Genomic DNA, 14150 nt, shown 5'->3' on the forward strand with positions numbered 1-14150 from the left:
TTTAAATTTTAAACCTTTAAATTTATTTTACTTCCCTCTCATTAAGAGCAACACGAAACATTCTTGTAAAATGTTTGAAAAAAGGAAAAAGAAAATTTTAAAAAATCATTTTGAAAGAACTGTGGTTTTTCTGCTTCATCAGCATGGAAAAGGGTTATTTTGTTTCAACTTATCTTCCTCCTTGACTTTATATGAAGTTGACCACTGTCTATGCATAATCCATTTCTGTTCCATAAACAAAAAGTACCATACCAACCTCATTTCTACTGTGTTTATATGAAACATGTTGCTTCAAACTCTCTTTTCGACTAAAAAGCTTAGCACATTCCTCACATTTGAATAGTTTGTCACCTAAAGGACCAATTAAAAACACTCATTATTTTTAGGAAGCTGGAAAATTTAGGAAATGTTAATAATACTAAAAACAAAAATTGTTAAACGGTTAGGCTAGGTAAAGTAAATCAACTTGGTCTCACATGGCTTCCAAAATTTAGCAGTCTATATTTACCCTAATGCACCTGAGATACCTCTAATTATGAACAGATTGTGCTTTTGTAAACTGTTCTAAAAATCAGGCTATCATTGGTATATTTCCTAATTACTTAAAAGAGCAGATATTAAGGATTGCTGAAATTAGGAAAACCTTTGCCCAGTTTCTCTGAAACAAACAAGTGCTCCTCCTGGTAGCTGACAAATTATTTTATCCTCCCTTTATCCTAAGCCATGGATGCATGCAGTTGATCTATTTAATTATTGCTTCAGCTTCCAAATGTTCTCTGCTTTTGTATGCTGGATTGAAGATTTCTCTTCCACCAATTATTAGCTTTGCAAAAGAAGAATCCAGCTAAATTGAAATTTACCATGAGAGCGGATGTGTCGGCTGAGATTGCTACTATTTTGGAACATTTTAGTGCAGATACTACACTGATACACCCTCTTGTGTTCCCCAAGCTGCTTGATCAGCTTGCGTCGAATCCCGTGCCGGCTGGAAAGGATTAAACTTCTCTTAAGGGATACAGAGTTCTGATGGTGAGGAAACCTAACAGATTAGAAAGAAGGCAGTAATGAGCAAAAAAATAAATAAAAATCAGCATATATTGGCACTTGTTACTGGCTAGAACTTCTGAGACTTTCATTCCCGATACATCTGCAGGACGCCATACCGAGGAAAGCTATTAGGTCTCACTGTGGATACTCCTTTATCACTAGTAACGTAAGTTGGCATTTATATACCTACCATAAATAAGCAGACTGCCAATTTACAGGTAGTCCTCATCTTACAACAGTTCATTTAGTGACTGTTTGAAGTTACGACAATGGAAAAAAGTGACTTATGGCCTTTTTTCACACTTAACAACTGTTTTAGCATCCCCACGGTCACGTGATCAAAAATCAGACGCTTAGAGGAGTTAAGACAAGAAAATATAAGTTACTCTTGGTTTCAATATACCCAACTGACAGCTAGGTGGAAGTCAGATCAAAAGGTTGGCATCACAATTACAGATCAAAATTTAGTAAAGCAAATTAGAGATTTAAATTGTGCACATATAAAGAGTATATATAATGCTTTAATTGAATTGGATTCGGAAACGGAACTGGTTAAAGACTGCATGATAAAGTGGGCACAAAATATTCAGGAACCAATTTCGTTGGACACCTGGGAGATAATTTGGGTCAGAAATGTTAAATTTACTCAGGCTCAAAATTTAAGAGAAAATTTTTATAAAATGTTTTATAGATGGTATCTGGATCCCAAGAAGTTGTCCAACATGTATCCTAATTTACAGTCTAAATGTTGAAGATGTGGTAGTTTAGAAGCTACTTATTTTCACATGTGGTGGACTTGTAGAAATATAAAAGCTTTTTGGATTAAAATTTGGTGGAACATTCAAAAGATTTTTAAGAGAAAGATAAAGTTTTCTCCGCAATTGTTTTTATTGGGTTTTGTTGTAGATTGTGATGTTAAAGAAACTAATTTGATGTTGAATATGATAACAGCAGCACGGTTACTGGTGGGACAATATTGGAAGAAGGATAGTTTGCCTACTATAGAAGAATGGGTGCTTAAAGTTTTGAATCTTGCAGAAATGTCTAAGATTTCTGCTTACCTGAAAGATCATTCACAGGAAAGATATATTTCAGTTTGGAGGAGATGGATAGATTATATTCAGAACAAATATGGGACTAAAAAGTTCCATTTAGCTTATGAGTAGATTTTAGTGGGATATTGTTATTGGTACTTTGTATGTAGTTATGTTAAAGGGGAGTTAAAGCACATTATGAATTTGGTTAATTGTATATTATGCATAATTTTTATTTAGAATATGATTATTGTAACTATAATCCTGTATTTAGCTCTGGGAAGTGGGGGAGGGGAAGTGGGTGGGTTTGGGGTGGGAGGGATTTGGGGATATATTGTAAAATTTTGTTTTTGTAAAACTCTTTAATAAAAAAAAATCAGACGTTTGGCAACTGACTCAGATTTATTAAAGTTGCAGGGCCCCGGACTCCTGTGATCATCTTTTGCGATCAAGGGGGATTCGCTTAACAAACATGTTACCAACTTAAGAACCGGAGTGATTCACACAACAACTGGCAAGAAAAGTTACAAAATGGGGCAAAACTCACTGAACAAATGTCTTACTTAGCAATGGAAATTTTGGGCTCAATTTTGGTCATAAAGGCAAGGACCTCTAGTATTCGTTGTCAGTATAAGTATGCCAATTTATTCCTTGTTATTATAGGTAACAAGATATTTATTTATATCCATGTTCCACTATATTTAATATGGTAAGGTATCTTTTTTCCAATAAGCTTTTTCCTTATTTCCTCCACCTCATGATAATCATAAGTGATTGATATCTAGCAGACTTATACGAAAGCAGGACTTAAAACCATTTTTTTTTCCTTTGCAGGGAAAGCTTACTTTGTTAATGAACTCATGTTGTTTGCAGTACTGGGTAGCTTTGCTAACATCAGCTCCATAATTTGATCTTCTGCTGCTGGAGGAATTTCTGTGTCATCAGGTGGGACCTCAGTGATAATTTCAGCCACGTGGTCCACTGAGTTCATTGCTACCAAGAAAAAAAAATATCAATGAATTATGGAAAAATAAGCATAATATTTTTTTTTAAAAAAAAAAACCTGATTGAATTTGTTCATCTACACCTAAGTTAAATCAAAGCTGATTCACATATACATTTACTCAGAAAATAAGTATAAACATGATTATAATCTTAATGCTAGTTTGTCTATTGTACATAGTGGAATTTAACTAGTTTAAATTCATGTTGTAACTGATACACAGATCACACCATTATTCAAATAGAAATGTAGGGACTGCTCTTAATGATGTCTAATCTGGCTGCAAATTATAATAGCCCTTTAATTACTGACATTTCATTACTATAACATGAATAATAAATATGCAACAATAAGGTATAGCACAAAGCCATATTTTAGGATATTTATTTTTGTTAGTTAAGTTATCGATTCTGTAATTTTATATTACACGGTAAAAAAGGTGAACAAATTGCCAAACATTCTGTGAGAAAATTAAAATAATAAAAATTAATAATAGCTGAATCAGAACTTTTAACTACCAGTCATGCTATACTGAATTCCTGGGAGCTGGAATTCAATATATTGGGAATGCCACAAGTTTTGGAAACAATTTAGGTTTTGAGAAATGTAACTTAACGTTATCCCTTGATTCCACTTAAAATGAATTTCAGAATCTCTGAAGTAGCTTTGAAGTCAGAAAAAAAACAAACCAAGTTCGAATTATGGAACTTTCCTATAATACCTGTTTCATATATTGAAGTGAGAAAAAAGTGACAGGATACATACTTATAGACTGCCAGTGTCATGCCTGTTTTGGTAAAAAAAATTGCTTTGACCAAGACTTTAGAATCTAAAATCAGGTGGATCAATTTTCAGACCTATCCACAAGTTATGCTACACAGGGAATCCTTAACCTACAACTATTAGGCTACATATCACTTCCAACCTACAATGGCACTGAACGATTGTTACCAAGTGCCCCATGATCATGTGGAAGCCAGCAGGGAAGGTGACAAGCTGCTAGGGTGAATCTCCTACACACCCTCCCCCAGCCCTTCTGCACTTGACCCAGCCATTTGCTCACCCCAGTGCATATGCTCAACTCTCTCCTACATCTCCATGCATTACTTCATTTCCTGCCCCTGTCTTATAACAGCTCCTTAGCTGCCTGTAGGCCTGGAACTGGCAACTTCTTGTTGGATTCCCCACCGACTTTGGTTGTGAGAAGCTGGCAAGAAGTTGCCTCATGTAATGACCACGAGATTCCGTTAACAACAGCAATTATGACTGCAGGGATTGTTGTTGCTAAGTGACGCAGTTCCTGCAAATTTCTATCCTAAGTCAAGGACGGTCTGTACTAATTCTTTCTCACAAGTTCCCTAAGGCAATCACATCATAGGGTGGAAGATGAGGCTCTCCATGCCCCACTCCTTTACTCATCACTTGCCATTCTAGATTCTATTTCACTATTGCCAGTGCTTTTTTTGTAAAAGAAAAAGGTGCCGGAACTTACACACGTCATACAACCTGCCTTACCTACCCTACAAGGTTCCATCAAAAAAAGGTGCCGGAACTCCATTCTGAGTGTTCTATGACAAAAAAAGCCCTGACTATTGCTGTATCAAACATAAAAGTATGGAGATTACTTTTAACAATTTCCTAGTCTCACCAGTAGAATCTTTATCATCCACAATCACAAGAGGGGTTTCTACTTTTGCTCCTTTGGGTTTCCTGCCCCGTCGAGATTTTTTCTTCATATCCACTTGGGAACTGGCACTTTCACAGATAGTGATGGGTTGATCAGTATGGGGAACTTCCATAGCCTTCTCTAGATGAACATCATTTTGATTGCTCTGTGGAACTGTTTTACCTTGCTCCAAATGACTCTGCCCATGTTCTACAAAGAAAAAGCAGTAAGAATCTGCATCACACAGGAGAATGGCCAGCTGAACCTTAGAAGCAACTAAAAATCTGTATTTTAATATCCCCCTCTGAAGTCAACAGTATTATACTCTGACCCTTTGCACAAAGCTGAGACAATATCAATACCACCCAAGATATAAAAGACCATGAACGCTACCCCTTCTAACCATAACATACAAAACATTATAAATTTACTATCATATAAAGCATCAAATCCTCACTATCAGAGGATTTTTTTAAAAAGGAATGACCATTGTATGATCTTCTTTTAAATCATATACACCAGCTCTTTGACATTTAATGAAGTTGTCAATAACTGGCTTCAAAATAATCTCTGCTGATATCTTATAGAAAAAAGGCTGAGAGAAAATACAGAACTAAAAAAAAAAATCACCACAAAGCAATTTATCTTTGATCACTCTTGTTATTATATTTGCATGCTTACTTTGTGGGATACTACACAAATATAAAATATTCCAGATTTATATTGTATTTATTCAATAGAGACAAAAATGTATTGATACCTGAAGGATCAATTCTACCAGATTGATTATTCTTGGCTAACTTCTTGAGTTTCTCAAAAGAAAAGGTAGCAGGATAAGTGCTTTTATTTCGTTGTTGGTCACATTCCACCACAGCTAAACACATATTAAAGAGACCATATTTTTATTAGCTTAGCAAATTTCTATAACAATGCTAAGAGAGCATATAGATTGATGAACAGTTCTTCACTAATGTCCAAAGCCATCTTCATTCTGGTAATTTTTCATTTATTACTTTAACAAATGCTTGAAATTTAAACTATTAAATTAAAATTAAATTCAAGAAATTTAAGGGCAAGGTGTACATTCTTTCTAATATAACAATATTTTTCAAGGTGTGTATAGAAAGAAAAAAGAAAAAGAGAATCAGTTATAATCATTTATTGCAAAGGGTTGTAGGATATTTGAAAATTTTGTTGTAAATCAGTAACTACATCATACATACAGAAAAATTAGACAAGCCAGGAATATAGATAATTAAGAAATGTTATTCTTAACATAGTCCTAGTTCACTGTTCATACAGAGTTAACTTCTGTTTTTCAGATATTGGATGGAGGGGATCAACTCTCATCTAAGACACCCATTTTGACTTATGTATGAACTAATTAGGTAAAGTTGTTCAATAAAAAATGTTTTAAAGAATTGTGACTTAATGTTATGTTTAAAAATAGCATAGAAATCCAAGTCTGGAGGATATCACATGTGCATGATATTTATTTTCTCTTTAACAGAACATAGTATGATAAACAAGGTTTAAACAACAGTATCTTCTTCTTCCTCATTCTCTATGCATTTCTGTTGAAATCCAATTCATTGAAGCTTTGTGTTTTAAAACAATCAGCTGAATGGTACATAAGGCTGCATCATGTCCACCCTGATTTCTTCCTCCGTGGAATAAGGGGAGATGCCAGAGAAAATGAATATGGATCCTTGGCTTTTTTCATCCCCTTTAGAGCTCAGATAAAGACAGGGAGGCTAAAGAAGCTCCAACTCTATAAAATCTATAAAATCTGAAGCTATGACCCTGATCCATAATCTACCAGTACAAAACAACTCCAACATCAACGTCAACTTCACACTGATTGGAAGTCAGAATCCTAATGATTGATTAGGTGCTATCAAGTCATTTTTAATTCCTAGTAACTACATAGATTGATTTAACATAGGCCACATAGATAGAATACTAGAGAGTACCAATTAAATTGAGGTGAGTTTAGAAGGAAAAATATGTAAAGTAGTAGCAGAATCTGAGATGGTTAATGAAATTAAGTTTGTTTAACCCAGCTAATGCTCAGGATCTGGAATATGAAATGCTTAGTGGATCATGCTTTTGGCTCCATACTCCTTGGATGTGGTTGCCAGCTTACACATTGACTGTGGACAACTCTCAGCAACTAGCATATCTGAGACACTGATTTATTAACTATTCATCTCAGTCTTCTGATTATTCTTTGTGTGTGTCTGTGTGTGGTCTATGTCTCTGCGAAACAGAATAAAACAGGCTGCATATAATAGATTGGGTCCAAATGTATTTTGAAAGAAGAGAAAGGCACGTTTGCCTACAGAAGGTAAAATTACTATCAAATTGCTTTCATTCTCCCAACTATTGGAATCCTTGTGCCTATCACATTCCATTCCACTGGGACTCTTGAACTTCATCAGAGGCTTGGAAATGGGAAGCAAAGTTCTATTTGGGTATCTTTGAATCCAGTTTCGCAGCCTCACCTTCAAATAAGGTGTGAATTGGAGAAATCGATTTTGAAGTGGAAAAGATGCCTGCATGAATATCCCCACCCCAGGAAAAGAGCCACAAGAACTGAGTCAGAGAAAATCCTCTATGGTAGTAAGGAACCTCCCCATAAACAACCAAACATACCATCGACAATGCATTGCTTTAGAACTGGCTTTTCCATTTTTTTGGCGTAGAAAGCTGCATACCATACTCTTAACTCAGTTCCAGGTGGGATGTCCCGAGAAGTAGTGAAGTAAATGTCATTATCATGTTGAAAAGCAGTCAGGTTTTGATGCTCATATAGACTGGCTGGTCTCACCATCATCATCCAGTTACAGTCGTCTTCATTAGATGTATCAAAATAGACCGGAGACCCCTCCTTCTGAAAAACCTATACATGTAGAACTTCAGTGCAAACTTACTCCTAATGATTATTTTGATAAAGTAACAAACTATACAATGACTCACTTATTTATTAGAGTTATTTTCTCCAGAAGAAAGATGCCCCCAGCATTTTTCACCTGGCGATTTCAAAATATATCACACTATTTTATAGTTGTATGCCATGGCACGTCTTAAAAATGCAAAATGTGCCCAAGGTCCCCTCAAATTGGGGAACCCCTAGAATTGAGCATGACCAGATTCCAATGGGTTCCCTATGTCCAAATATTCACTGTAATGGCATAGAAAATAACAGAAACAACTAGGTTTCATCATCCAGTGATGAGGAAAACAATAACCTGAATTGTTTCGACTTTTCCTATCTTAAGAGCATATTGGCTTACTTTCCAATTCTTGGTCTGAACAATCTGAATTGTGTTTGGTGGCTACTTGTACATTATTGCCACTCATTTACTAATGATTTTAATACGTCTTGCTTGTTCTATTTTTCATTCTTCATAGATCTTCTAGAATCTTATCTTTATCTTTCACATATCTGACAGTAGGTGTTAATTGTCCCGAATACAAATACAAGGTCTGCTTTGTTATATCTGACTGAAAAATCTATCTAGCCCAGTATTCCCTTAGGAAACTCAAAGGTAAGATATGAAGACGCCTGTTACAATGATCAAAGCATTGAATCATTGCAGAAAGGCTTTTGAATTCAGTACTTCTATCTAGATTAAGAGAATCAAATTTGTCCAAGGCCATAAATAACTTTGTCTTGATTCTCCGCATTATCTGAAAGTTACATATGAACAAATGATCATCTACTAGTATTGAACTGTAATTCACAATAAACATAGCAATGCTCATTTAGAAATTCTATATCTACAGTATGGAAGGCATCAGATCAGGGAAAGCTAGACATATTTTCAATACCCTTATAATTGATTAACCTGAATTTGGAATCACTGTACCTTCAGTGGAAATGCTAATTCCTTTTCTAGTTTGGCAACTCTCTTGGACTCAAAGGGACCAAACTGGGTACGCTTCACAAGTTGAGTTATTGGAAAAACACCTTCAGTCCCATCTTCAAGTTGTCTGATCTCCAAGTTGGAAGGAAGGGATGATCTAAAAATTGAATAAAGGTAAAGGTAAAGGTTCCCTTGCAGATGCATGCTAGTCGTTTCCAACTCGGGGCCGATGCTCATCTCCGCTTCAAAGCCGAAGAGCCAACGCTTGTCCGAGGACGTCTCCGTGGTCATGTGGCCGGCATGACTAGATGCCAAAGGCGCACAGAATGCTGTTACCTTCCCACCATAGTGGTCCCTATTTTTCTACTTGCATTTTTACGTGCTTTCAAACTGCTAGGTTGGCAGAAGCTGGGACAAGTAACAGGCGCTCACTCTGTTACGCGGCAGTCGGGATTCGACCCGCCAAACTGCCGACCTTCTGATCGACAAGCTCAGCATCCTAACCCAGTGAGCCACTGCGTCCCTATAAAAATTGAATATTGTGATGCTAAAACATATCTGGCAGAAGGTTATGGAAGGAAGAATTCAACCCATATTGAATAAACGCAGAATCTTAACGTGGATGATAGATTCTCTGCAAAAATGTCACATACCAAACCGTAATTAATATAAAAGAAAAACCAGATTATATTTTTTGACATTCCTGTATGGTAAAGAACAGGAGTCCCATGTATCTCCTGCTATCTGATTATTTGACGTTTGAAATGAAAAGTCCGGGGACTGAAAGTGAGAAAAAAAATATTTTCTATCCCATAACCAAAACTGCTCTATAAAAAGCATGTCATTGGAAACAATTATGGGAAAGGCTTGAAAAATTTTTGTGCGAACTATTTATTTTCACACGTTTTCTGTATTATTCTTTCTCTATAGCTCAATCGTGACTCATGTTGTACATTTAAACACATTGCTGTGAAAAAGACAAAAGGTGAAAACCTCCTGGCACGCTACAAATTACATCTGGTAATAAGAATTTAAATACTCACAGACTAGATGGTTTATTAAACAATTTTCCACCCTGTTACATTTATTGAAAATTCATCATTACTATGTCTAACAAGAAAAAAACTAATCTTTGTGATGTGTACTTTAGCTTGTCTTTACCTAAACAGAAACATTTGTTTCACTTCTTGGAACACAGTGGCCTTTCAAAATAGGATTTACAAATGTGCATAGACAATGCTTGTTTAGTGACCACAACTTGAGACCATCAACTCAGTCATTAAGTGAAGCAGTCACTAAGTGAAACTGAAGCTATGCTTAGAATCTTACTTCATCTTTTCTTTGCTTTACAGACCTGCAAATACAAGGGTTGGTTACAGAGTTAGGTCTTCATCACTGTCACAATTGCAAACAATTGCTGTCCAAGGTAGCTGCTAAACAAGGACTACATAGACCAGTGGTGTCAAACTGCTGGCCTGCAGGCCAGCTCCGGCAATGCAAAAAAATAAAATATAAAATCATGTTACGTCGCAACACGTCATGTGACACGGCGAGTTTGACACCAGTGACCTAGACTCTTTATATGAACATGGCTTCTTTTGCTCCCATTTTAGGCTACTAATATAGTGTAATTTTCATGAATCTCTCATGAAAATCTCTCTCACTGCTTTTTCTGGTAAATCCTAGAAAGTTGCCATCTCTCTGAGGCTTCGCTATCCTGATAACCTTCTGAAATGAGAGAGTACAACTTCTAGAATAATACATGGTGTGCTTTGTAGCCCTCAACACATTTGGAGGCCATTAGATTGGGATACTTCTCTAACCCTATGAAAAGGTAATGGGTCATGAATTTCCAGTTAGCTGAAACGGAGTCGTTCATACACCATTATTTGGCTACTTGATATTCAAAAACTCCAGAGGCTGATCTGAAGACACAGATGATGATCATGATGACTATCTACTAGATTCCATCTTACCTTTCCTTCAGGAACTCTAGGCTGGAAGAGAAAAGGGGCTGGCTCAAACCCACTCAGTAAATTTTGATGACTGGGGGTAGGCTTACACATACGTTTCTCCAGTCCGTGTCCAACTCTTTATCACTACACATGCTATCTCATTTCAGAAGGCATTTAGAATTAGATAAAATCAACATAAGACCTCGAATATTCTCTATTTAAAATGCAACACCTAAAGCAAAATTCAAGTTCACAAAGAGGCTTCTCTTTTGAAATGTTGCCAAATAGGTTTGGTTTACTTCAAAAATGCAATACTGTAAAAGTTACCTTGCTCTACTTAACACAAAGGAGTCTTTGACTGTCACCACAGGACCCAGCTCTGGACATTCTGAATCATGATACTGATTGCAATCTTCACACCCTGGAAGAAACAAGAAAGGTACCCTTTGCTCACATATTGTCAAGTAGCTATATTGAATATTCAAGTCTTTATTTCAAACCATTGTGGTATTTAATAGCTCACAAAAGCCCATTTAATAGCCAAAATGTAACCACAATTATATTTCAACTGATTTCAATGAGGCACAACCTCGGCTCTTTTATGACTCATGGACAACCTCGGCTCTTTTATGACTCATGGACTTCAACTCCCAGAATTCCTGAGTCAGCTATGCTGACTCAGGAATTCTGGGAGTTGAAGTCCATGAGTCATAAAAGAGCCGAGGTTGCCTACCCCTGCACTAGGTGAAATTACACTGAATTTATAAACTATTGCTATATCATTTATAAAAATACATTTCAAATAAATGTGTAACAAATGAACCTTATTAAGAATACTCTAAAGCATGGGAAAGAAACATGTTACATTAAAGTGAACAAATATTTTTGAATACTCTGATCAATGGGGGTTCCATCAGAATTCAGGTGTGTGAATCTGAACTGGCAAAAATCCTGGTCAGGAATCCTTGGGAATGCTGCTAAAAGGAATGGATTCTGGTATACATGAAAATCACAAAGACCAGGATGGATTCCTTAGGCCAACTCTATTCACATATCTGTTAATTTGAGTTGGGGTGTTTTCCCTTTTTGCTGGAATCACAGGCTAGCTGTTTTTAGAGATTTTGTGATAAGGAGAGGCAGCGAGATTTACCAATCCGATTGCCTCACCAAAATTTGGAAACAACATTATTGCCAATGTTACAAACTTGCAACACAAATGCATTATTTTATGTTTCTAACCTATGACATTTTTATCATCACTACTGAAACAATCAAAGGACAGCTGACACCAGTGAGTAGGCAGAACAAAACTACCCCTGCAGCTTAGGAAAGTAGAAGTTATCCTTGGCTTAGCAGTTGAATCGAAGATGCGTATTATAAAATTTTGTTGTTTTTTTTCAGACCTGCACTGTTGTGTGTCTGGCAGTTCTGCTCCCTAATAATATATCCCAGAGTCTTGTCATTTATGAATTATGTCTCACATATTATCTATTTACCTTGCTGATAAAATGCAAAACTCTGAACTAAAATTTTGACAGCTGTTGAAATTCTTTTTTAAAAAGAATTTTAAAAAACTATTCTACCTATCAAGGCTGACTCAGACTTCCATCCTTCCGAGGTCAGTAAAATGAGGACCCAGATTGTTGGGGGCAACATGTTGACTCTGTAAACTGCTCGGAGAGAGCCTTGGTGGATCAGTGGGCTAATGCCTCCTTAAGTAACACCAGCTGCCTGCAATTAGTGCAGGTTCGAGTCCCACCAGGCTCAAGGTTGACTCAGCCTTCCATCCTTCCGAGGTAGGTAAAATGAGGACCCAGATTGTTGGGGGCAATAAGCTGACTTTGTAATAATGCCGCTTGTGGGGGGGGGTGTGAAAGCCCAAATAAGCAGGCATATACATAGAATGAAGGCTATTGCTAAGCACATTGATTTGTGTTTTCGATTGTAAGCCTCCCTGAGTCTTCGGAGAAGGGCGGGACATAAATGGGATTAAAAAAAAAAGCACTATGGGGTGGCATATAGATCTAAGTGATATTGCTATAAGTAATACAGAATCAGTAAATGAATAGCATAAGGTTGTCCTTGTTTAGCAACCGCCTCAATTATTGACTGTTTGCTGTTATGATGGTGATGAAAAAGTAACTTTGTGAACCGATCCTCATATTTACAACTTTCACTGGTGTATAAAGCAAAGGGAAGCTGAAGTGAAATTGTAAGCACAATTGCAGTTTCACTTTATAACTGCTTCACTTAATGACCAAGTTGTCAGTCTCAAATGTGCTCACTAAGTGATGACTACCTGTAGCATGCCTTGGACAACCCATGAAGCTCAGTACAATTTTGAAACTGTATTAAAAACCAGCAAACCACATGCTTAGAATAAAGTATAATAGTTGAAAAAGTGACATAGAAGGCTGTTTGGAGCCTTAGATAATCCTTATGTCCTTTGCTACAAATTAACTCCCCCCATGAACACAGCAAACTCCCACAGCAAATAAAATTATCCAAAATGATTCAAGTTCTTGAAAGAACCCAAAAGACAACACTGACTCCCTCGGCTAAGAAAGGGAGATGAGCACCAGCCCTAGAATTGGACACAAGCCTTTACCTTACCTTTTCTACCAAATGCATGCAATGGAAAAGCTCTAATCTTCACAGCAAATACCTGCCTCTGGTACATCCTCAATCTCACTTTATCTTTAATAGTCTGTGGTGGCGCAGTGGTGAGAATTCAGTATTGCAGGCTAATTCTGTTGACTGCCACTCAAGGTTGACTCAGCCTTCCATTCTTCCGAGGTTGGTAAAATGAGGAGCCAGATTGTTGGGGGCAATAGGCTGACTCTGTAAACCACTTAAAGAGCGCTGTAAAGCACTGTGAAATGGCATATAAGTCTAAGCGCAATCTGTACTCTTGCTCTTGCCTCGCACTTTAAGTATGTGCATAAGACATACAGTGCATTCAGAAAGTATTCAAACCCCCTTCACTTTTGCCAATTTTGTTATGCTGCAGTCTGATTCTACAGTTGTTGAAATTCATTTCTTTTCTCATACACTCAATACCCCCTAATGACAAAGTGAAAACAGAATTTTAGAAATGTCTGTAAATTTATTTAAAAAGGACATACTTGTTGTGATTCAGGGTCAGCCTGTGGGTTCGGCAGTTGGGTCGGACGACTCAGAGGAGGAGGAGGAGGGGGGTGTTGAAGAGCTTGCTGAGGGGATTGGACAGCTTGATGAGAGCCCTCAGCCAGGCCCCTCTCATCTGGTCACGACGCAGACCCAGCTGTGTGAGCCTGACAGCATGGATGAAGATGACCCACAGCTGGCCCTGTTCAAGGACGCCCGACGCAGGAGGCAGTCAATCAGGAGTAAACAGAGGAAGGCAATGGGGCTCCTCGGAAGGAGGCAGAGAGAAGCCACACCCTGAACTGTATTTAAGGGGGAATGCGTGGGAGGGCTGGTTTGCTGAAGGCAACCGTTTGAAAAGCTCCTGTTTCTTGGTTCGTGTCTTGTTCTATTTGTTTTTGTAGCAATAAATTTGGCAGGCATAATTCCAGCCTCTTGCCTTCTTGTAAA

General features: G+C 37.2%; 1 protein-coding gene across 2 annotated transcripts in view; it reads right to left on the reverse strand.

Annotated features, from left to right (window-relative positions):
• PRDM15 (PR/SET domain 15) overlaps positions 1–14150 on the reverse strand; it is a 58252-nt gene that overhangs the window by 31816 nt on the left and 12286 nt on the right. For both annotated transcript variants that reach the window (XM_083361429.1, XM_083361428.1), the window contains exons 3-10: positions 10902–10995; positions 8623–8776; positions 7406–7652; positions 5511–5624; positions 4733–4960; positions 2927–3074; positions 861–1039; positions 257–351 (exon numbers count right to left, since the gene is read on the reverse strand). In XM_083361429.1, the coding sequence (XP_083217555.1) occupies positions 257–351; positions 861–1039; positions 2927–3074; positions 4733–4960; positions 5511–5624; positions 7406–7652; positions 8623–8776; positions 10902–10995 (1259 nt within the window). The remainder of the gene's footprint in view (positions 1–256; positions 352–860; positions 1040–2926; positions 3075–4732; positions 4961–5510; positions 5625–7405; positions 7653–8622; positions 8777–10901; positions 10996–14150) is intronic.

The sequence above is a fragment of the Vipera ursinii genome (assembly GCF_947247035.1).
Source record: "Vipera ursinii genome assembly, chromosome: 4".
Lineage (NCBI taxonomy): Eukaryota > Metazoa > Chordata > Lepidosauria > Squamata > Viperidae > Vipera > Vipera ursinii.